The sequence below is a fragment of the Bubalus bubalis genome, chromosome 2, assembly GCF_019923935.1.
Source record: "Bubalus bubalis isolate 160015118507 breed Murrah chromosome 2, NDDB_SH_1, whole genome shotgun sequence".
Lineage (NCBI taxonomy): Eukaryota > Metazoa > Chordata > Mammalia > Artiodactyla > Bovidae > Bubalus > Bubalus bubalis.
The window spans coordinates 17,471,749-17,495,680 of NC_059158.1; the positions used below are offsets into that span (position 1 = coordinate 17,471,749).

The 23,932-nt window shown below is 39.2% G+C and overlaps 1 protein-coding gene and 1 non-coding gene across 2 annotated transcripts; one reads left to right on the top strand and one right to left on the bottom strand.

Moving 5' to 3' along the window:
- The first annotated feature begins 10,999 nt into the window (after nt 1-10,999).
- On the top strand, nt 11,000-22,554 carry LOC112579588 (chorionic somatomammotropin hormone 2). The gene is made up of 5 exons (XM_025266288.3): nt 11,000-11,137; nt 17,268-17,449; nt 19,341-19,448; nt 21,421-21,600; nt 22,228-22,554. Exons 1-5 carry the CDS (start codon nt 11,083-11,085, stop codon nt 22,417-22,419), a joined length of 717 nt encoding a protein of 238 aa, XP_025122073.3. The 5' UTR covers nt 11,000-11,082; the 3' UTR covers nt 22,420-22,554.
- On the bottom strand, nt 14,733-14,841 carry LOC112583030. Its single transcript, XR_003107396.1, has one exon. It is a non-coding gene; the product is annotated as a U6 spliceosomal RNA (small nuclear RNA).
- Nucleotides 22,555-23,932: the final 1,378 nt, after the last annotated feature.

Below are 23,932 nucleotides of genomic sequence, written 5' to 3' on the forward strand. Positions count from 1 at the left end.
AAAAAAATCTCTATTTTCCCAAAGCAGGTCCACGTGTTGGAGAAGGAGAGGGTGATATAAACACACAAACTGCTATATTGCTTGGCAGCGTGAAGAAGAATAAGATGTGGAGCCACCACGGGGCTACAGTGGATTGAAGTAAAGCTAGGAGCCACCTGAGTGTGTCATAGGAGTGACTCAAATGGGATAGCTTTATGATGGAGTTTTGAAAAGTTGATGGGATATTGATGTGCAAAAAATATGAAAACAGTATATCTGTCAATTCATGTATGATCATCTTATGAAGTAAGGATATCTGACATCCTAGATCAAGGCAACTGAGATATTAATACACATAGCATTATAAGGTATCAGTGAATAATCGAGTCTGACAAAAACACAAGAAATGTTCATTTTATACCATTCATGTTATATCTTTCATGGTTATGCTCCCATGATATACTGCATATATTATTGTAGGGTTAGAATGGGGAAATACTTGTATGGATTTTTATGCATTTGGGAGAATCATATATTGCAAAATGGAGAGTTTGTTTTTATTCTACAATGCACCAGCAAACCAAGAACATTCAGTCCAAGAGAGCACTATGTCCAGAATTAGAAAAGAGAAACTTTAATGTGGATTGAGGAGTTGTGGCCGTTGGGGCTGGTAAAGAAAAAGAAAGAGACCAGAAAGAACTGGGACTATTGTGACACTAAAAATCAAAGAGGGCTCTGCCTAGTAAAAAGTCGCAAAGTATGTGAGAGATATAGGAAATGAAATAGACCTTGACCACATGCAAGGAATGAGGCAGACAGAAGAGTCAAAAAAGGCATCCAGCAATATGGACTAGTTGAGTCAATAAATGACTGAAAAGTCAGAGAGAAGGGGGGAGATAAATTAAGGTTTTATCCAAAAGCACCTGAGCTCTATTTTCCTGTATTTCATCAACTTAGTACCAGAAATCACCAAAAAAATGTTAAGGTATCGCAGCAAATGATAGAAACAAGTACTCTAAGGTGCCTCTGCTAGACCCTATGGAATACCAGAACCAAAGCAGGACTACCCAGTGATAACAAGCAGTAAGTCACTAATCACGGTCAACACTTAAATAAGACATACATTATAAGCATAGAGGATGAGTGGAAATCAAATGGAAACAACACATACCTTTACAGACCCAGCCTGCTGCTGCTCCTGCTAAGTCACTTCAGTCGCGTCCGACTCTTTGCGACCCCATAGTCGGCAGCCCACCAGGCTCCCCCATCCCTGGGATTCTCCAGGCAAGAACACTGGAGTGGGTTGCCATTTCCTTCTCCAATGCATGAAAGTGAAAGGTGAAAGTGAAATCGTGCAGTCTTGTCCCACCCTTAGTGACACCATGGACTCCAGCCTTCCAGGGTCCTCCGTCCATGGGATTTTCCAGGCAAGAGTACTGAAGTGGGTGCCATTGCCTTCTCCGAGAGCCAGCCTAAACAAAACCTAAAACCTAAACCTAATAGAGGTAATGGTCTCCTTAATCATGTGCCCACTTTCTCGAAGAGGTTCTCATCCCTTTTGCCTGAATCCTCCCTTGCTTACTAACCCTTCATTGCCTTACTCTCAACAGATGGTCAGCCAATCACTAATCAAATAAATAATTAAACAGTGTTCACTCCTGAGACATATTTGTAGTGATGGACTCTTCAAACGAAGGCTTTCTAATCCCCTGAAAGTAAAATGCTAATACTGGAAAGACTCCTTCCCAGCCTCTTCCCAAAATGCACAATCAGATCAGATCAGTCGTTTAGTTGTGTCCGACTCTGTGACCCATGAATCGCAGCACGCCAGGCCTCCCTGTCCATCACCAACTTCTGGAGTTCACTCAGACTCACTTCCATTGAGTAAGTGATGCCATTCAGCCATCTCATCCTCTGGCGTCCCCTTCTCCTCTTGCCCCCAATCCCTCCCAGCATCAGAGTCTTTTCCAATGAGTCAACACTTCACATGAAGTGGCCAAAGTAATGGAGTTTCAGCTTTAGCATCTTTCCTTCCAAAGAAATCCCAGGGCTGATCTCCTTCAGAATCGACTGGTTGGATCTCCTTGCAGCCCAAGGGACTCTCAAGAGTCTTCTCCAACACCACAGTTCAAAAGCATCAATTCTTCGGTGCTCAGCCTTCTTCACAGTCCAACTCTCACATCCATACATGACCACAGCCTTGACTAGACGAACCTTCGTTGGCAAAGTAATGTATCTGATTTGAAATGCCCAGTGGGCAGCAACTGCGAGTCTAGCTACGTAGACGTCTTCTGCCATAATTATAACCTCTTTGGATAGTGAAGACAGGAGACAGATGAAGCACTGAAAGATGTCGAGAAAGAAATGCATGGACAAGTGGAAAAGACACCATAAGCTTTAAACACTGATCTATGCCTGCACACCATACCATGTGTGATGGGAGCCAGGTGGGCCTAATCAGGGATGGATTTTTCAAGACAGCTCTATATGAGTTGGCACTGAGAAGTTTGATTCAACTCAACTGTTTCAACATGATTCTTTGATTCTAAGACTCAGCACCACTTGTCTCATTTAACTGCACTAAGTCAAAAAAGGAATATGCTTATTGCCTATTTGAACACTGCCAAGAGATCATAAAAGTTTTCATCACAAGGAGAAAATTGTAACTATTTCTAATGAGGGATGTTCACCAGACTTATTGCGGTGATCATTTCGCAATATATCTCAAATTATTAGGTTGTACACCTGAAACCAAAATAACATTATATGTCAATATTATCTATGTATAATGATACCTGAAACTGAAATAGCATATTTGTCAATGTGACTTATGTAATGATTTCTATAATATAATGATCATATAATCATTATGTTATGGACATAGCACATATCATACCTTCAGTTTACTTCAGTCACTCAGTCATATCCAACTGTTTGAGACCCCACGGACTGTAGCACATCAGGCTCCCCTGTCCTCCACCATCTCCTGGAGCTTGCTCAAATTCATGCCCATTGAGTCGGTGATGCCATCCAACCATTTCATCCTCTGCCATCATCTTCTCTTCCTGCCATCAATCTTTCTCAGTACCAGGGTCTTTTCCAATGAGTCAATTCTTTGCATCATGTGGCCAAAGTATTGGAGCTTCAGCTTCAGTATCAGTCCTTTCAATGAATATTCAAGGCTGATTTCCTTTAGTATGGACCGGTTTGATCTCCCTGCAGTCCCAGGGACTCTCAAGAGTCTTCTCCAACACTGCAGTTCAAAAGCATCAATTCTTTGGTGCTCAGTTTCCTTATGGTCCAGCTCTCACATCCGTACTGACTACTGGGAAAACCATAGCTTTGAATAGATGGAATTGTATTTATATATATAAATGTATAGGTACACACACCTATGTAAGGAAAAGTTTTTGAAAAGGAATATAATTATATTTTGGATAAAGAAAACAAATAAACTAGTATAATTTTTTTTCAAGTGTGCATTTTGGCTATCATGTTTGTTTTAAAAACTTCTCTTTAAATGTAGTTTATGTTTATGCTGATAATAGATACAGAAACATGTCTTAACCTTGTAACATTAACTGTAGAACAGTTTATTTACAATAGCTAATTAAAGTCACAAAATTTTGAAACCTATACGCCTGCCCAGTACTCTGCTATTGGTCATTTAACCCATTTATTATTGACTTAATTCCTCCTTGACTCAGAAACTCTTATAGGTGCTTTGTTTACATCAATACACAAAGCTGGTAGACACTTCTCCTCATGGAACTGATATTCTAGCTGGGGGAAGACAGATAATCTGCAATAAACATGAATCCAAGTACATTTTATGGAATGTTAACAGGTGATCTGTACTATTGGAAAAGAACTAGTAAAGCAGAGGATGGGGTTTAGGGAATAAAGGTGAAGAAAGGGAGGTGATTTAAAGAAAAACAATTTAGACCACACTGAGGGGAGCAAACATGCTCTCTTGCATTCAAGATTCAGGTTTTCCCCTGTCCAGGCAGGTCTCTTGGTCTTCCTCTGCTGCTGCTGCTGCTAAGTCGTTTCAGTCGTGTCCGACCCTGTGTGACCCCATAGGCGGCAGCTCACCAGGCTCCGCCATCCCTGGGATTCTCTAGGCAAGAACAATGGAGTGGGTTGCCATTTCCTTCTCCAATGCGCAAAAGCGAAAAGTGAAAGTGAAGTCGTTCAGTCGTGCCCGACTCTTAGTGACCCCATAGACTAGCCAACTTCAAAATTGTTTCCGTCTTTGAGGCTCTATGCAAACTCATGCAAATATGTATGTTCTGAACATTCTGCCTCTCTTCAGTTGAACTGGTTTCATAAAAAATTGTTGGTAAACTCCCCCAAATTAATTAACATTTTATGCAGCAAATTTTGATAATTTTCTGATTCCTGAAGAACTAATCTCCAAAGTATTTCTATTTTTCAACACACTGTCAGTGATGTAATTATATTATGTAAAAGTATTATATATGCATTGGTATTCTAATATATTATGACATTTAAAAAATATACACAAAATATAAACTAAATGACACTGAGCTAAATAGAAATAGAAATGGAAATAGTAACATTTTCTTCCCTAGGGGATGAGGACACTCATTTTTATGGCCACTGGACTAATGGATTCTGAATGTACACACATAATTATACCAGTTATTTAACTATCATGATAAAGTAATTTCTTTTACATATAGTTTCAATCAAAGTTCTCAGAATACCACAAGGGGCCAGGAATACAATTGTATGTGAATAACTCTCTTCATATGCATATATAAAATTTAGTGAGTTCAATTAAGTAATCATTTTTAGTTCTTTTGTTATTCCATCAATTCATCTACTGGTAAATAATCCAAACTCTACAATAGATATCTCATTTTCAGGTTTAGATCTCAAGTCATAATAAAAGCAGAGCAATGGCCTAGAATGAATAAAATGTCTTATGGATATCATCATATATGCATTTGTAAAGAAAATTAATGAAAAAATACAGACTTAGAGTTTGCTGAAACAGAAAGTGTACTCACTCAGAGCTGAATATACATATCACCTAGAAAAAATAGCTTCTGATGACTTCTAAAGAAAGGGACCCCATGACTTTCATCTCCAGCCTACTGTGGACTCCCTTCCATTTTCCTCCTCCACTTCCCTCCATGAAATCTCTTCCCTAGGTTATAAAACACACTTTGGGCTTCTGGTTCAAACAAGATGACATTGATCTCTTTATGACCACTCCTCTGTCTGTTCTGGAAAAAAGAAGAGACCACTAAAGGAGACCTTGTATAGTTGGCAAGAAGAAGGTGAACTAGATTAGGGCCTGAAGAATGGAACAGCAACACAGCAGCACCTAAGAGAAGACAACCCAGGCCCAGCATTCCTAACCTCCAACCTAGCGTCAGAAGGCAGCCTGAGTAGGGCTGTTCCTCCCAAGGAATACATGTGAAGGAACACCAGGTGGTGGTTTAGTTGCTAAGCTGTGCCTGACTCTGTGTGACCCCATGGACAGTAGCCCATCAGGTTGGACTGTCCACGGAATTCTCCAGGCAAGAATACTGATTCCCATGTCCTCCTCCAGGGGATCTTCCCAACCCAGGGGTTGAACCCAGGTCTTCACAAGGCAAGTGGATTACTTATGTCTGAGCTACCAGGAAAGCCCAAGAAACTCGATAATGGCATGGATATTTGGAAAATAAAAGGATAAAAGCATATGTTAATATTAGATAAAGTAGAGTTGAGAGCAAAGAAAATTTCCAAAGACAAAGGAATATAAGGACATTACATAAAGAATACAGAGTTGAACCCCTGGGTCAGGAAGATCTCCTGAGGAGGGCATGGCAACCTACCTTAACATTCTTCCCTGGAGAATCCCCATGGACAGAGGAGCCTGGCAGGCTCTATAGTCCATGGGGTCACAAAGAGTTGGACATGACTGAAGTCAGTTAGCACACATGTAAGAGAGTAAAACTTAAAAGTCCTCACCAAAAAGATCTTGAAAGATAAATATGTGAGGTGATATTAATAATTAAATTTTAATTAAATCAATGAGGGAATCCAGTAATAATGTATACCTATTTAAATTGTCATGTATTCTTTAAATACTTGCAATTTTATCTGGAAAAATATTTTTAAAGTAATTAGCCTCCAATTAAATAAATTTAAATTTAATAAACAAAGAACACAAAACCTTAAAAAAAGGCAATAATTTCAATGCTTTTTATATAATTTATTTCAAATATTACACTTGGTAGGTAAAGGGTTTTTATTTTTTTTTCCAGATAATAACCAGTGGGATTCATTGGATATTCAGAAAAGTAAGAAACCTTGGAAATTATCTAGGCAATCTTCCCGTATTAAGAATATATAAGTAAATCCAAGAATGATTATGTCACTATCTAAACTTGTAAAACTTGATGCAAAAGTAGCAATAGAAACCAGGTTTCCTAGGTTTAAGTGAATCTTCACGGAATTACCCCTAAAGGAAATATCTCCTATACTCTGCAAAACTTGATTCTTATCTCGTTCAAAGAACTGATCATATTCCACCTTGTATTCATTGTCCAGTTAGCATAAGTTTTACCAAGCAAATTAAATTCCTTGAAGGGTCAATCCTGGCATGTCTGTTCTTCTCACTCTATATTCTCACATATGGCTAAAGCTCTTTATAAATGCCTTCTTCTCCCTGGAACACCCTCTCTCTCTTACATGATTACCTCCTCCACATCTTTCAGATCTCAGTAAAAACCAGTTCCTCCAAACAGCGTTTCCTGACTCTGACACAGCTCAGGTCTCCTTGTTATGTGGACATAGGGCATTCTGTGCTTTTCCCTCTCCACATGTGTCCCAGTTGTGGTGCAACATTTAACTTTGAAATTTACCTCATTTCTGTTTTTCTGTTAAAATTTAAGTCCTAATTCATAAAGTCCACATGTGTGCTCTTCCCTGCTGTCCATTCTTTGCATCCATCAGGCCTTTGTTATGTGTTTGCTCAATGAAACACTTTTATTCATGCAGAATAAAATTTCAATGAATTTTTGATGCTGTTCTCACAGCATACAGTGAACTAGGGCTTTCACAAGAGCCCTAATCCCATTCATGTGGGCTCTGCCTTCATGTGCGTTCTGAACTCATGACCTAATTATTTTCAAATGGTCCCACCATCTAAAATCATCACTTTGGGGATTAGGTTTTCAACATATGAATTTTTGGAGAAAAGAAGAATGAGTCCATGGCATCCAACGAGGAGACTGACTTGTCTAAGGTAACCCAAAGCCTCATCCATACTGAATGCTCTGTGAAGCCAAGGACTAAGGAAATACAGATTTCTCCCGGTATATACCCAGGGGATTCCAGAGTTTTGAAAGATGCAGATAAAAAACTGCCCAGATAAAAAATTGCTATATTTAGGGGAAAAATTGTCTATTCTGGAAAAAATAGCATGCATTTTTTATACTGTATTTGAATATATAAAACTCAGTTACCTATCCATACATCAAACACACTACAGAAATACAAATAATCACTTTTACAATTGCATCAAAAAATAAAATTCTTAAATAAATTAAAGCAAGGTGTTGAAAGATCTATGGATGAAACATTCAAGACACTCATGAAGGAAATGTTTAAAACAGATAAAAGGAGCATATTTCATATTTATTGACTGGAAGACTTAATATTGTTAATACATCCATTCTACCCACAGCTATCTACATATTCACTGCAGTCTCTTTCAAAATTTCAAAACTTTTCACAAAACAAACAAAAAAAATTCTACAACTTGTATAAAACTGTTGTTGTTGTTCAGTTGCCAGGTCATGTCTGACTCTGACTCCATAGACTGCATTGCGCCAGACTTCCCTGTCCCTTACCATCTCCTAGAATTTGCCCAAGTCCATGCCCTTTGAATTGGTGATGCCATTCAACCAATTCTCATCCTCTGTCAGCCTCTTTTTCTTCTGCCTTCAATCTTTCCCAGCATCAGGGTCTTTTCCAATGAGTCAGCTATTCACATTAGGTGGCCAAAGTATTGGAGCTTCAGCATCAGTCCTTCCAAAGAGTATACGGGGATGATTTCCTTTAAGGTTGACTGGTTTTGAACTCCTTTGTGCCCCAGGGACTCTCAAGAGTCTTCTACAGCACCATAGTTCAAAAACATCAGATGTTCAGCACTCTGTCTTCTTTATTGTCTGTCCAGCTCTTACATGTGTACATGACTACTGGAAAGAGCATAGCCTTGACTATACAGACCTCTGTCGGCAAAGTGATGTCTTTGCTTTTAACACACTGTCTAGGTTTGTCAGAGCTTTCCTGCCAAGAAGCAATCGTCTTCTAATTTCATGGCTGCATTCACCATCCACAGTGATTTTAGAGCCCAGGAAGCGGAAGTCTGTCACTGCTTCCACCTTTTCCCCTTCTATTTGCATGTAAGTGATGGGACCAGATGCCATGATCTTAGCTTTTTTGACATTGAGTTTTAAGCCAGCTTTTTCACTCTCCTCTTTCACCCTCATTGGAGGCTCTTTAGTTCCTCTTTGCTTTCTACCATTAGAGTGCTATCATTCACATATCTGAGGTTGTTGATATTTCTCCCAGCAATCTTGATTCCAGCCTTTAGGACTCATGCAGTCCAACATTTTGCATGCATATGCTCTGCATATAAGTTAAATCAGCAGGGTGACAATATTCAGCCTTGATGGACTCCTTCACCAATTTTGAACCAATTTATTTTTCCTTGTCTGCTTCTAACTGTTGGTTTTTGAACTGCATACAAGTTTCTCAGAAGACAGGTAAGGTTCGTCTGGTATTCCCATCTCATTAAGAATTTTCCACTGTGTTGTGATCCACACAGTTTGGTGAGATCAATGAAGCAGATGATTTTCTGGAATTCCCTTACTTTCTCTATGTTCCAGAAAATGTTGGCAATTTGATCTCTGGTTTGTCTCCCTTTTCTAAACCCAGCTTGAACATCTGGAAGTTCTAGGTTCACATAATGCTGAAGCCTAGCCTGGAAGATTTTGATCATAACCTTACCAGCCCTGGAGATGAGTGCATCTGTTCAGTGGTTTGAACATTCTTTAACACTGTCCTTCTTGGGAACTGGGATGAGGATTGACCTTTTCCAGTCCTCTGGTCACTGCTGGCTCTTCCAAATTTTCTGACGTATTAAGTGGACCACTTTAATAACACCATCTTCCAGGATTTTAAATAGCTTTGCTGGAATTCTATCACCTCCACTGGCTTTGTTGGCAGCAGTGCTTTTTAAGACCCACTGGAGTTCACATTCCAGGATTTCTGGCTCTGAGTGAGAAACTACACCATTGTGATTATCTGGGTCATTAAGATATTTTTTTGTATAGTTCTGTGTACTTTTTCCATCTGCTCTTGGTCTATTCTACTGTATTAAGTCACAAAGCACCAAAGATAAAAGTGATCTTGAGAAAGAAGAACAAAGTTCGAGACTAGGGTTGTTGATTTCAAATTGTATTAGAAAGCTATAGTAATCAAAACAGAATGCTTTGCTTCTGGCATGAAAATAGACACATAGATCAACAGAGTAGAATAGTGAAGCCGGAAGGAAACACACACCCTTATATTGTCGGTTAGCTTATGAAAAAGGAGCTAAGACTATCCAGTGGGGAAAGGACAAGCTTGTCAAAAATGGCACTGGGAAAACTGGATAGTCCAATGAAAAAATGGTTCTGTATCCCCATCTTTTACCATGCATAAAAATGGATTAAAAATTAGAACATAAGACTTTAAGTGATTAAACTCTTAGAAGAAGACACTGAGGTCATCTTCTTGCCATCCATGTTTGCAATGAGGTTTTGGGTTTCACACCAAAAGCAAAGGCAACAACTGCGAAAACAAGTGGAACCACATTAGACTCCAAAGAAAGGAACATCAATAAAATCAAATGGCAATTTCCAGATTGACAGAAGATATTCCAAATCATATATTTGATAAGGGCTTAATATCCAAAATACATGAGACATACAACTCAAGGACAAAAACCCCCATTTAATCCAAATTTTTAGTGGAGCATAAGAATAGTAAGACTTTCAATAAATCTGAAGATTAGACTATAGATGAAAGACACAGCAAGGTTTTCCTTCTATAACAATAAAAGCCTGTGCCTTCCTGGCATTACTTTCTTCATCTCCACTCACTTATTTGACAATTACAATTCAATGTGTACGTTCTTCGGTCAATAGCAATCACTTCACAGTGAACTATAATGTGTACTAAGAACAGCCCCACCAGGGGAAAAAATATCTAATATTTAAATCCTTACTAATGAGGCATATCAAAAGGAAGGCAATTTCCAGAGTTTACCACTACATAGTTTTGTATATTTCATTTCAAAATTGAGCCACCTAGTAAGGAAAATGAGTTAAGAGACCTCAATAATATATAGATAGAAAACCAGTTTTAAATGGGAGCATTAATGGATTATAATTTGGGGGTTATTTATTACTACTGTTGTAACTGTAGTCCTTTTGGATCTCTACTGCATCCATTAATAATTGATTATAAATATTAATACCAACACAGGGATACATACTACTAAAGTTATAGTGAATAGAGAAAGACATAGAATATATTAGGCAAGAAGTGAAAGTATGGGAAGTCAGCAATGGTAGTAAAGTAAAGGGCAGTATTGCCTTGAGAGGAACGAAGGTTCTCAAAGTTTCTTGAAACACCAAGATCATGCCAGCTGTCAGGATTTAGCTTAGTTTGTAAACCAGAAACTCTACCAGAAGAAATTTAAGTTCATAAAAACATTATGATGCTAAAACTCAAAATTTAGACAGAGAATAGTGTAGGGTCGGGTATATAGACATTCAAAGTTCTCCATTGATTAGTGCATCAGGCACTCAAGGACCACCCTCATTGAAGTCTTTCTCTATTGCTCAACCTGCAGGTACCAGCATGGAGAAAGAGATAGCTCTGCTCCACAGGCAGTTGAACCCTACTTTTATGGCCTCATGGCTTTCCTTAAGAAGCATTCCATGCAGCACATTTCCTCCACCCCATCCCATCAGGCTGACTCCCCACGGTCAACAGGAGTCCTCATCCTGGGATCATTCTGCAATCCCCATGGCTCCAGCTCCAAGCTTCCATGGACACCAGTGGACTTACAACCCTGTCCGAGGTATGAAAGGCTGCAGCATGGCTTCTCTACATGGTTCTCACTATGTTCAGAAGGTCACAGAGTAGTTAGTTCACTCCCCAACTGCTTCAAATGCCTCCCCTGTCCCAGTGGATGGCCATGGATGCAGGGATCTCTCCCCTGCGCTTCAGCTCCCTTATCCCCAGGTAAAGCCTGGTCCCACTTGCTGTCCTCCTTCTTTCCCCTTCCTCTTTGTCCCTTCTTTCCTTTGTCCTACCAAGTTCTGTATGGATCCGGATGTTCCTTCTTAGTAGTCAGCGAGTCCTGCCAGTATTCACCTGATCTTCTGTGAGAACTGCTGCATCTTTAGACGTTCTTGACGCATCAGTGGAGAGAGGTGTACCCCACTTCCGCCTATCCCTCTGTCATCTTGTCCACCCCCATTTGTGCATGCATTAGAAACGAGTTTTGCTTCTATAGAGTACCATTGTCATCACCACACACATTTAACTTTTGCTTTTTGAGGAGAACACAGGTAAGTTCCACTCTCTCCAGTTCAGTCAGTCATTCAGTCATGTCGCACTCTGTGTGACCCCAGGGACTGTAGCACGCCAGGCTTCCCTGTACATCCCGACTCCCAGAGCTTGTTCAATCTCATGATTAGATCATGAAGCTCAAACTTAGATCCTCACCTCATTAATTTTTTATATGTGAAAATATGTAACCTTTAAAAATCTCTCCCTATTTGTCCTACGCTCCTGTCTTTGGCAATCATCTTTTTACTCTGAGTTCCCTTTTTTTTTTTGAAACTCTTTATAGTTGATATCATATGGTATTTGTCTTTCTCTGACTTACTTAGTGTAATGCCCTCCAGTTTCATCCATGTTGCTACAAATGGAAGGATTTCTTTCTAATTCTAATGGCTAAATAGTATTTCCCTATATAGGTCACATGGAGAAGGCAATGGCACCCCACTCCAGTACTCTTGCCTGGAAAATCCCATGGATACAGAAGCCTGGTAGGCTGCAGTCCATGGGGTCGCTAAGAGTTGGACACGACTGAGTGACTTCACTTTCACTTTTCACTTTCATGCATTGGAGAAGGAAATGGCAACCCACTCCAGTGTTCTTGCCTGGAGAATCCCAGGGACGGGGGAGCCTGGTGGGCTGCCGCCTATGGGCTCGCACAGACTCGGACACGACTGAAGTGACTTAGCAGCAGTAGCAGTAGCAGTATCATAGTGTTGTGGTCAGAGAAAATTCTTGATATAATTTCAATTTCCTTAAATTTATTGAGGTTTGATTTGGGACCCAAGATGAGGAGAATGTTCCATGTGCACTTGAGAAGAAAGTGTATTCTTCTGCGTTTGGATGGAATGTGCTGAAGATATCAGTTAGTTCTGTTTGCTCTAATATTTCCTTCTAGGTTTATGTTTCCTTATTAATTTTCTGTTCTGATGATCTGTCCACTGGTATAGGTGTGGTGTCAACAACCCTACTATTATTGTGTTACGGTCAATTCCCCTTTTGTGTCAGTTAGTGTTGACCTTATGTATTGAGGTGCTCTTATGTTGGGTACATAAACAGTTAAAATTGTTATGTCTTTTTCTTGGACTTATCCCTTGATCATTTGGTACTGTCCTTCTTAATTTTTTATAATAGTTTTGATTTTAAGGTTTATTTTTTCTGATACGAGAATGACAATCTGGCTTTCTTTTGATTTCCATTTGCATGGAATATCTTTTTCCATCCACTCACTTTCCGTCTGTATGTGTCTCTAGGACTGAAGTGGGTCTCTTGTAGACAGGATATATATGGGTCTTGTTTTCATATCCATTCAGCCAGTCTGAGGCTTTTGGTAAGAATGGAAGAAGATGATAGCAAATAAAACAACCGATAGAGGATTGCTTTCCAAAATACAAGCAGCTCAAATTACTCAGTCATCAAAAGCAAAGGCAAGAACTGCAAAAATAAACTAGTGAGACCACATCAAACTCAAAACCTTCTGCATAGTAAAAGAAGCCATCATTAAAATGAAATGACAACCTATGGAATGAAAAAAAATATTTGCAAATCACATATTTGGTAAGTGGTTTGTATCCAAGTATATATAAAAGACTTGTGCAATTCAGTATGAAAAGTAATCAAACAATCCAAATTATTAAATGAGCAAAGGAAGAGTAAGTGTTTTGAAAAATCTGAAGAGTAGACTGTAGATGACAGACCCTGTAAGTTTTTCCTTCCAGAACAAAAGCCTGTGTCTTCCTGGCAATGCTTTCTTTATCTCCAATCACCTGTTTGGTGATACAGTTCACGGGGTACATCCTTTACCCAATAGCAATCACTGAACACTGAGCTATATGTGCTCAGAATAGCCTTATTAACTATAACAAATTAATAATTGCATACTTAATCTTGAGGCATTTAAAATCTAAAGTGATTTTCAGAATTTTCCACTCCATTGTTTTTTACATTCTTTTTCAAAACTGAAACACCTAGTATGGAAAAATGTGTAGGGGACCTCAGTAATACATGCATAGAAAGTCATTTATAACTGGGAGCATTACTGGATTACATTTTTGGGGAATGTATTATTACCAATACTATTGCAATTTTATTGCCTTTAATTCTTTGCTATACTAGTGGATATTCATTTAAAATAGTAATAACAACATACAGCACATAGTACTCAGGGTACAGTAGATTGAGAAAGACAAAGCTTATGAGGCAGGAAGGGAAATCACAAAGAATTAGCAACGGTATCAAAACGAAGTGCAGTATTGCCTAGAAAGAAAGCAGAGTTCTCTAATTGTTCGGAGACAACACGGACAAGCCAGATGTGAGCCAACCAGCTTAAACTATGTACCTGAAACCACACCAGAAGGAAAGTGAAGTTCATAAAAATATGCTGATGTTAAATGCCAAAATCCAGACAGAAAAAGTATAGGGTAGGATTTATGTGATGCTGAAAACTACTCAGAAAGGTAGACATAGAAGCAAATACACTAATGAGCATCAGAAAGATCAAAGCACAAAAGGTCTGAAAAATAAATCATAAAGTGAATTGGTAGTCTAATCAAAAGAATAAGAGAATCAAATTAGAAAACCAAAATATAAAGACTTGTGCACATGATAGACCCAGAGAATTCTCAGCAGAGAAAATTACGGCCTTAGTGACCAGCAAACAGAAGCCTCCAGCATCAGGAACAAAAACCCTGGGCAGGACTCACAACTGTGCACTTCTGGAAACAGCCTCAGTTTCAAAGTTTGGGCACTATACCACTGAAAAGTGAACACAGACAAGGATTATAGCCTGCTACGACACTGAATCAAGACAACAGTGTTTGTGAGTTTACTTTTCTCATTCAACTATAAAGTTAATGAATCATTAACCAATGTTAATCGACATCATCAGTTTAGAGTCAGATCCTCTTTAGTCATACAATGGATATATGATTCCCAATAACAGTTTTTAGAATTGAATTTCTTGATGTTTAATTGAAGGGTAATTGCTTTACAATACTGTACTGGTTTTGGCCAAACATCAGCATGAATCAGCCATAGGGATACCTATGTCCCCACGCTCTAGAACCTCCTTGCCACCATCCTTCCCATCCCACCCCTCGAAGCTGTTACGGAAAAATATGGAAGGCTTAACAAATTTGTGTGTCATCCTTGGGCAGAGGTCATGCTAATCCTCTCAGTATTATTCCAGATTTTTAATATATGTGCTATGAAAGCAAACACACAAATAACAATTGGAGAAATGTCATGGAAACATGTAGAATATCATATAGGAAATGAATCGCCAGTCCAGGTTCGATACAGGATCTTTGGGGCTGGTGCACTTGGATGACCCAGAGGGATGGTACAGGGAGGGAGGTGGGAGGGAGGTTAGGGATGGGGAACACGTGTACGCCCGTGGCGGATTCATGTTGATGTGTGGCAGAACCAATAGAATATTGTAAAGTAATTAGCCTCCAATTAAAATCAATAGATTTAAATTAAAAAAATAAAAAAATAAGTATTTGAGATAAAATATTAAAAAAACAATTTAACAGAAAAAAAAACCATATAGTTAGTCATCTACCAATAGATGATCAATTACATTAGGAATTAGGGTATTCTGCTATACTTACCGCCTCTTATAAAATTGAATTTTATAAGGTCCAAAGTTTCATGAAGAAATTAAGCATATATTTATGCATAGCACATGTATACATGCACAGAAATATATGCACACAAATACATTTCTGTTATATAAGCTATTATCCTCCTGGCCTGTCACAATAAGCTCTTTACTTGATGAGAGAGATAGTCCCAAATTTCTCCAACTTATATGTCTTGTTTTTGAGGACCACTTCTTTTATTTTCCAGAGAAGGCAATGGCACCCCACTCTAGTACTCTTGCCTGGAAATCCCATGGATGGAGGGCCTGGTGGGCTGTAGTCCATGGGGTCACTAGGAGTCGGACATGACTGAGTGACTTCACTTTCACTTTCTTTTATTTTCATCACCTAATTTTAAATATTCATTTTATTCTTAGATACCATGCCCATTTAAACTAACTAAGAGCAGAGAAAACCTAGTAAATGCTGATATCTTATCCTTAATTAAATTATCACTCTTCTGGTAAATTGGAAAAAGAATCATGTTCAGATCTCATTCAGGAGAATAAAATCTCTATTTTTTCAGTTCTCTTGTCCAAACTCAATTCTTGCTCACTTTAGTCTTAAATTCTGCTTACTTACAAAGGTCAGACAGGAAAAGTAATATTAAAATCATGCTTGCAAGAGTCTATGATTTATGCTTCTGTTGGCCAAAGGTAGGGCCAGGAATAATTTCTGAAATATTACAATACATCATGGAAGCATGAAGGTCTAGTTCTAGTATCAAAGAGGAGATGTTTGGAGATGGTTCAAAAACTAAGCCCCATGGGTTGTCAGGATGTATTCCCGACCAGACGGGTAAATTTTGTCCTTAAAAAGTCAAAGTCAGGAAAGGGCAGGCCTTGTTTGCAGAGTCGATGATGTCGTCTTGGGTGCTGACCAGGTAATATTCTTGTGTTACCATTTGGAGATTTATTTGCTATTTTCTCAAAGAAACAAATGTAATCAGAAGAATAAAGATGGATAAGAGTAGAAGAGCTGCCAAGGTGCCAAGAAGAAAGGCTAGCCAAGAGAACCAGGCCCCCACACTGATAATTGTCAAAGACTGTAACAGTGAGTGTTATAGACACAGCAGAACAAGTGCATATAAAACCAATGTTCTAGGCACTGCTGTTTTGCAGTCAAAGACAAAGTATTTTTCTCTTTAAGCAGAGTCATCACAGCTTCTGATGTGGTCCTGGTTACACGCATGCAGACCGAGGGCCACAGGCATGTGTGATGTGACATCAGGAAGTGAACACATGAGTGTGCTGGTGCCCAGTCACCTGCATCTGCTAATAATGGGACCTGGGGAAAATTACTTGCCCTCTCCAAGTCATCACATCTTCATTAACAGAACTTGATGATCATAGTGAAGATTAAGGCTATCTCACAGGGTTCCTGTGAAACACAGATTTTGAGATGTTTTAAAGCTTTTGTGAAAGTATTAGAGACATGCATGGGGTTACTAGGTGAGTGAGCAGGTCCAAGGTACAGTATCCTTTTTCTCTTAGTATTCTCTCTGTACTCAATAGTAGTGATCAGTCAGTCACGTGCTTACTCTTACCCAGGCGTGATGGTAAACCACACAGATCAACTGGACTTTTCTTGTCATTTCAGTGTCTAAAGTTCAAGCATTAGTTGATGTAGAGTAAAAAAATTGCAAACTCCTAGAGGGCCTCACTGCACAGAGTCTGTAGAGTCCCAAGATTGAACTGTCTTAAAAAAACGGCCTAAACATTCTGGCTCAGAATTAAGTTCCAAATGTTTACAGAGAACAGAAGTACTTCTGGGGACAATTCAAAAATACATGGAGTAACCTACTTCTCCAAATCTCTATCTTTGCAAATATTATCATCCATCTAAATTTACACAGAAAGTGCTCCTTCTTCCCCACCCCAGCTTCTACAGCAACAACTCCTGATCAGAGCAACAGCGAAAGAAAAGGCTTCCCTCCACAGGATGGATTTGATGACCTCAGGTGACCAGATCATCTCAGAATGGCTCATGTTTTTATTTAAACAGGGTCCTGCCTGCTGCTGCTGCTGGTCGTGTCTAATCTGCTCCTATGCCAAGGCATCTCATGCCCGTCCTGCGGTCCTGACGTGTTTGTCTCCTTCCAGAAATCCCTTACAGACGTGTTTATCAATGCCGCCAGCCTCTCCCACGACTTCCATAACCTTTCCACAATAATGTTCAGTGAGTTTGTAAGTACTATGGTGGTGGTGGTTTAGTTGCTAAATCGTGTCCGACTCTTGCGACCCTGTGGACTGTAGCCCGCCAGGCTCCCAAAAGGAAACTTCCCCTAAGTGACAGGGGTATACTATCCTTCAAACATGAATGCTGCAATAACACCCTCTCTAGGTCAAAGAAGCCGTCAGTTCATAAGATGTTGAAATCGAAGAAAGGATCAGTTTTGTGGAATCTCAAAGATTCCTAAGGAGTGCAATAACTTTTTCAATTTCCTTTCATTCAGTTTCTTTTTTAAATTTTCAAAATAAATGATTTTGTATTTATCAGCTAGGGATGCCATAAAATAATACAATAGACTCAGTGGAATAAACAACAGAAATTTCTTTCCTCACAGTTCTGGGGGCTAGAAGTCCCAGATCAGGGTGCCAGCAAAGTGAGGTTCTGGTAAGAACTCTTCCTTCCCAGGCTGGCTTCTCTGTGACTCCTCCCAAAAAGTTGGGGTGGTGAAGAGAGATAGAGGAAAAGACAAAGAGACACAGAATGAATTCTCTGGTGTTTGCTTCATGAAGACACTAAACCTATTCGATCAGTATTCCACATTAAGAGCTCATTTGACCTTAATGGGCTTCGCTGCTGGCTCAGATGGTTAAGAATCTGTCTGCAATGTGAGAGACTTGGGTTCTATCCCTAGGTTTGGAAGATTCCCTGGAGAAGGCAACGGCAAGCACTCCAGTATTCTTGCCTACAAAATCCCTTGGACAGAGGAATCTGGTGGGCTATAGACCATGGGATCCCCAAAATCAGAACCCTTTTCAAAACACAGCACTTTGGCAGTTAGGGCTCTAACACATGAAGAACATAGATTCAGTCCATAATACTACCTGACACAAAGCACTTTCAGGTGGGACTGGGGAAAATGAAGTGTGTTGATTTTCGGATCCTTTCTCTCTGGGCTTTCTTCTCCAGGCTCAGAGTAAATAGCCAGTAAATGAGAACTGCTCTGCAGTGAACTGGGTGGATGGAGCATGTTAAACAAAGCTGAATCCCGGTCACGGAAACAAATAATTTGTAGTTTTTTTTAAGGTACAAATTATTGTTTTAAGATTTGCAGTGAATAGGTTTCGAGCTGCAATAGAAGGGGTTTTTACAATTGGAAACAATTATTCTCTTTCTGAGGGAGGTATTTGAAAGTTGTATGTTAATTCTTTCAGGTCAATCAAGGAGCACACAGTAGAGCAGACAGATAATAAAAGGCGGAGCTAAAGTTTTCTATTAAATTCACGTAGTTCTTTTTACTCATTAGATTTTCTTTCATCCTCCATTTTGACTGTCTTTTTTTTTTTTCCAACTCTTCCAAGTAAACAAAAGATTAAATGATTAAATGAGGTGCATGCATGCATTCTAAGTCACTTCAGTTGTGTCCAATTTTTGACAACCCTTCTGACTATAGCCCAACAGGCTCCTCTGTCCATAGGATTGGCCAGGCAAGAATACTGGAGTAGGCTGCTTTACCCTCTTGCAAGGGATGCTCCTCACCTAGGATTCAAACCTCAGTCTTGTTATATCTCCTGCATTGACAGGAATATTCTTTACTACTACCGTCCCCTGGGAAGCACCAAATATTGGTACATATGTGCTATATTTGGTTCAAATAGTAAAAAAAAAAAAAAGATAATAATAAAACAGAGAAGGGAAAAGGTGTAATTTAGAAAAGTTATATGTAAAATCATTTTTATAGAGACAATATATAGAAAATTAGGAAAAGAATGACTTTCAAATTTTGTGATGCGCCCCCCCTCTCCCCTGGTAAAAAAAATATACGTCTATCAAACATGTTAGTGTTCTGGTAATGGGTTTATCTACTGAATGCCAAACAACCCTAACTAATTGCCTGATCACTTTCAGGATGAAAAATATGCCCAGGGCAAACAGAGTTATATCAATGCCACCAAGAGCTGCCACACCAATTCCTTCCATACTCCCGAAGAAAGAGATAAAGCCCAGCAGATGAACGTGAGTCTTTCACCTGGGTTTTTCACCGGATCAAATGAGACAGTATGTAGGCTACCAGACTTCAGATTATTAGAGCTTATGGTAACTGTATATGCAGAAAAAGGTGGAGGAACTGTAAGCGATAGAAGAGAAACTATATTATGCAGCTGATGAAGCATGAGCGAAATCAAGGGATGACTAAAGATCTGTAGTAGCAAGATAAATTACAGATCTATAAATTGTCCATGCAGACAACTTTAGTTCAACCAATGCATTAGACACAGAATTGCAGCTATTATTCTGTATGAAAACAGGAAACGAATGGGTACTTCCACATGTAAAACATAAGATTGCAAAATTCATGAATATGTAAGAAACACACCCAGTTTTGAGTACACCCTGTTACTAGTAACTCCTACTTGGGAGTCCTATACTGCACCACCCGAGCCACCACGTCTGCCTTTCAAGGCTCTCCTGATTCTGCTTCTACTTCTCTGACACCTCCTTCATTCGTCATTCTCAACGACTCCTCTGTCACCTTTTATTCTTAATATGTAAGTCTCCCCCACAATGGCCTATAAAACATTGCTTTCCTTCTCATGGCCACAACAATTGCCTCTGTTCTGAGGACAACACAGTTTACATACAATCCTCAATCATTTATGGCAACTCCAAATTTTCACTGTTATAATCTCTTCTTTCTGATTTCCTGCATTATCCTTCCTCCTAACCTTATTTAAAGTATTTTCACATGTATCCCCCCTTAAAATTCTATCTTCTCTCTCTACAACCTTTTTAATGATACTAGCATTCTATTCCCCTGTTAATCTCATTAATAATGAAGGTGAACAAGTAAAGGAAAAAGGACAAAGAGCAAGAAGAGGAGGGATTTTTCAATAAGCTTAAATTTAAAGCTTATTTAGAGTTACTACATGGCCTTACATTTTACTCAGCACTTTAAGTGACAAGACTTTCCTGGTGGCTCAGATGGTAAAGCGTCTGTCTACAATGCGGGAGACCTGGGTTTGATCCCTGGGTCGGGAAGACTTCCTGGAGAAGGAAATGGCAACCCTCTCCAGTACTCTTGCCTAGAAAATCCCATGGACAGAGGAGCTTGGTGCAGGCTACTGTCCATGGGGTTACAAAGAGTCGGGCATGACTGAGCGACTTCACTTTCACTTTATGTGCATTACTATATTTAATCCTATTCAGTTCTCTGTTCTTTACCAGTAAAACAGTTTGTGGCTTTAAGAAATCAAGCATATTAACTAGAGATCTTCAGCCCCCGGGATTTTCAGGCTCAATTCTGCTAGTAGTAGTGAACTAGGGGGGAACCCTCCACTGTGAATCCCACTGATGCTGTTACTAAAGACAACACTGTGCCATTTTCTGCCCGGAGACATGTCAACAAAACAACTGTTCTGATGTCAGCAGGGGGCTGGTGTGGGATCAGCTGAGGAGAGAAGCCTGTTTAGGAATGTCATGTCTTCTTCCTTGTCTCTTTGTTGTAATATCATAAAGCAATTACCGATCTACAATCAATACGAAGGACTCATCTGATTCATTAATACGAATGAATCACTGGGTGACAATGATGTGGGCACAGGTGGAATCCCTCTTTCCTGGGTCAGGCCCTGCAGCACATACTGACTTGTGTAAATGCTTAGATTCTCTCACGGAAATATACAAACACAAAAGAACTCACTGAGTGGTGGTAGAATTTCAGAGGAAAAAAGAAAATTCTTCATGTTATAAATTAGAATGCATCAGAAGTATTAGTTCCTAAAATAACCTAGATGTTTAAAATTTCAGCAAAGTGTGAACTAATAGCTTACATTTTATACTTTTGCCACTTTTACTACCTTCAAAAATCTCTGCATACACATAGGAATAACCAAGATTTTTAGGTCAGCTGCTCTGAGAAAAGATCACATGTTACCAAAACCACTGAATTATGATTTTTTTAATGAGACTCTTTCTTCTGGTTGCTTAGAATGAAGACCTTAGTAAGTGGACACTCCTGTTACTGTACTCCTGGAATAATCCTCTGTATTATCTAGTCCTGGAGCTTCGGAGTATGAAAAATCTGTCAAAGGCTGTCATATCAAGTGCCACGGAGATTGAGAACATGTCAGAGAAACTTCAAGCATTCATAGAGAGTCAATTCAGGAAGGTGAGCATCCTGCAGAGGGCTTTCTTGCTTTGTTCATGAATGAAAGAGGTGACCACTGTAATGCATAAAGAGTTTGGAAATATCTCATTTTGTAAGAAAAAGATTCATGACTTCTATATGCTAGATGGCTACTACATAAAGCAGGAGCCTAGACATTCATAGTGATAGATTCTACTGTAAAGAAATCAGAATTTCACTGCAGTTTTTGACATGTGCAGCCTTCCCTGCATTGCACACATTCCACCAAAAGCTTGCCTCTTCCTGGGCACTGGTGGTTGTAATGTTTTCAAGAGTAACAGTACTAGAGAACAGACTTTCCAAGATCAGCATTTTTCTAAAGTAACCCCGGACATCTGCTATTGAAGTTCCCCTTGTCTTCTTTCTCTGTTCTCCTCAAATCAAAGGATGAGAGTGGGAAGGAAGAAAACGGAAAGTTAAAACTAAACTTGAGTTCCAATTATACTTTTTAGATTTCTAATTGTTTTCTCATAGGCTGGCTCCAAAATCCATATCTAGAGAGTTTTATATTCATATGTTTTCCTCATATCTTTATTTGATAATTAGAAGAAAAAAGATAAAGAAATACTAATAGAATGCATAAGAAGTCATTATCATTTGGGTATTCAGATTATTGTTCCAGTCTTGAAGATGATACACGAGGTTAGCGATACCTGGTCAAGATTCTCATCCATGACGTTCAGCAATGAAGATAGGAGTATTTCTGAATATTATAACCTGTTCCACTGCTTGCGCAGGGATTCACGTAAAGTTGACATGTACATCAAGATCCTGACGTGCCGAACCCGCAAAACGTGCTAAATCCACCTCCATCCCATCCAGCTCTGAGATGGTCATAATCATCTATCCCATAGCGAGCTACTTGAAATTTACAGCTTTCTAATGCATGCTCTGTAATGGGTCTCCTCTTAAAAAAATAAACACAGACACTTTAGAGATGTCAAAATCTAAGAGGGCAATTTGTTAACATTTCTTTTTTTTTTTTTTTATTTTTTATTTTTTTTTTTAATTTTATTTTCTTTTTAAACTTTACATAACTGTATTAGATTTGCCAAATATCAAAATGAATCCGCCACAGGTATACATGTGTTCCCCATCCTGAACCCCCCTCCCTCCTCCCTCCCCATTCCATCCCTCTGGGTCGTCCCAGTGCACCAGCCCCAAGCATCCAGTATCGTGCATCGAACCTGGACTGGCAACTCATTTCATACATGATATTTTACATGTTTCAATGCCATTCTCCCAAATCTTCCCACCCTCTCCCTCTCCCACAGAGTCCATAAGACTGTTCTCTACATCAGTGTCTCTTTTGCTGTCTCGTACACAGGGTTATTGTTACCATCTTTCTAAATTCCATATATATGCGTTAGTATACTGTATTGGTGTTTTTCTTTCTGGCTTACTTCACTCTGTATAATAGGCTCCAGTTTCATCCACCTCATTAGAACTGATTCAAATGTATTCTTTTCAATGGCTGAATAATACTCCATTGTGTATATGTACCACAGCTTTCTTATCCATTCATCTGCTGATGGACATCTAGGTTGCTTCCATGTCCTGGCTATTATAAACAGTGCTGCGATGAACATTGGGGTACACGTGTCTCTTTCCCTTCTGGTTTTCTCAGTGTGTATGCCCAGCAGTGGGATTGCTGGATCATAAGGCATGTCTATTTCCAGTTTTTTAAGGAATCTCCACACTGTTCTCCACAGTGGCTGTACTAGTTTGCATTCCCACCAACAGTGTAAGAGGGTTCCCTTTTCTCCACACCCTCTCCAGCATTTATTACTTGTAGACATTTCTTATCTTCATTTAAGAATAAGTCAAAAGAAAATCCACCCCTACAATTGAGAGAATGAAGCTCCTATTAAAATTAGTCACAAATAGCAGAAGCTGGCATTAGAAAGAAGACCATTAAGAGATTCCACAAGAATCACAGCCAATGATTCTGGGTCAAGTTATTAGAATCAAAGAATTAGACAATTGTTCATGGTTCTGGTTATGCTACCAAGAAGACTGAAATCTCAGGATTCTTTATGAAAGCCAGCCACGACTTTCAGCCAACTACCACAGTGTTACACCAGACAAGATAAGTGCTTTGCACTTTTGTGTAAATAGCATGAGGTTTCCTGAACTGTCTAAAGATTGTTAGTATGCTGTCTTAGTCCTTCTGGGTTGTTATAACAAAATATCACAGGCTTAAAAACAATGGAAATGGATTTCCACAGCGGGGTCATGCAGGGTCCATTCTGGTCACACAATTCCTACTGTATCCTCACATGGGGGAGGGTTCGGGAGCTCTGAGTGTCTCTTA

Bases quoted from the DNA above. Each gene is read 5' to 3' on its own strand.
- LOC112579588 (XM_025266288.3), top strand. From the start codon at position 11,083: ATGGCTCCAGCTCCAAGCTTCCATGGACACCAGTGGACTTACAACCCT. The intron at 17,450-19,340 runs GTAAGTACTATG...GATCACTTTCAG, and splicing joins CAATAATGTTCAGTGAGTTT to GATGAAAAATATGCCCAGGG. The intron at 21,601-22,227 runs GTGAGCATCCTG...TTGGGTATTCAG, and splicing joins TAGAGAGTCAATTCAGGAAG to ATTATTGTTCCAGTCTTGAA.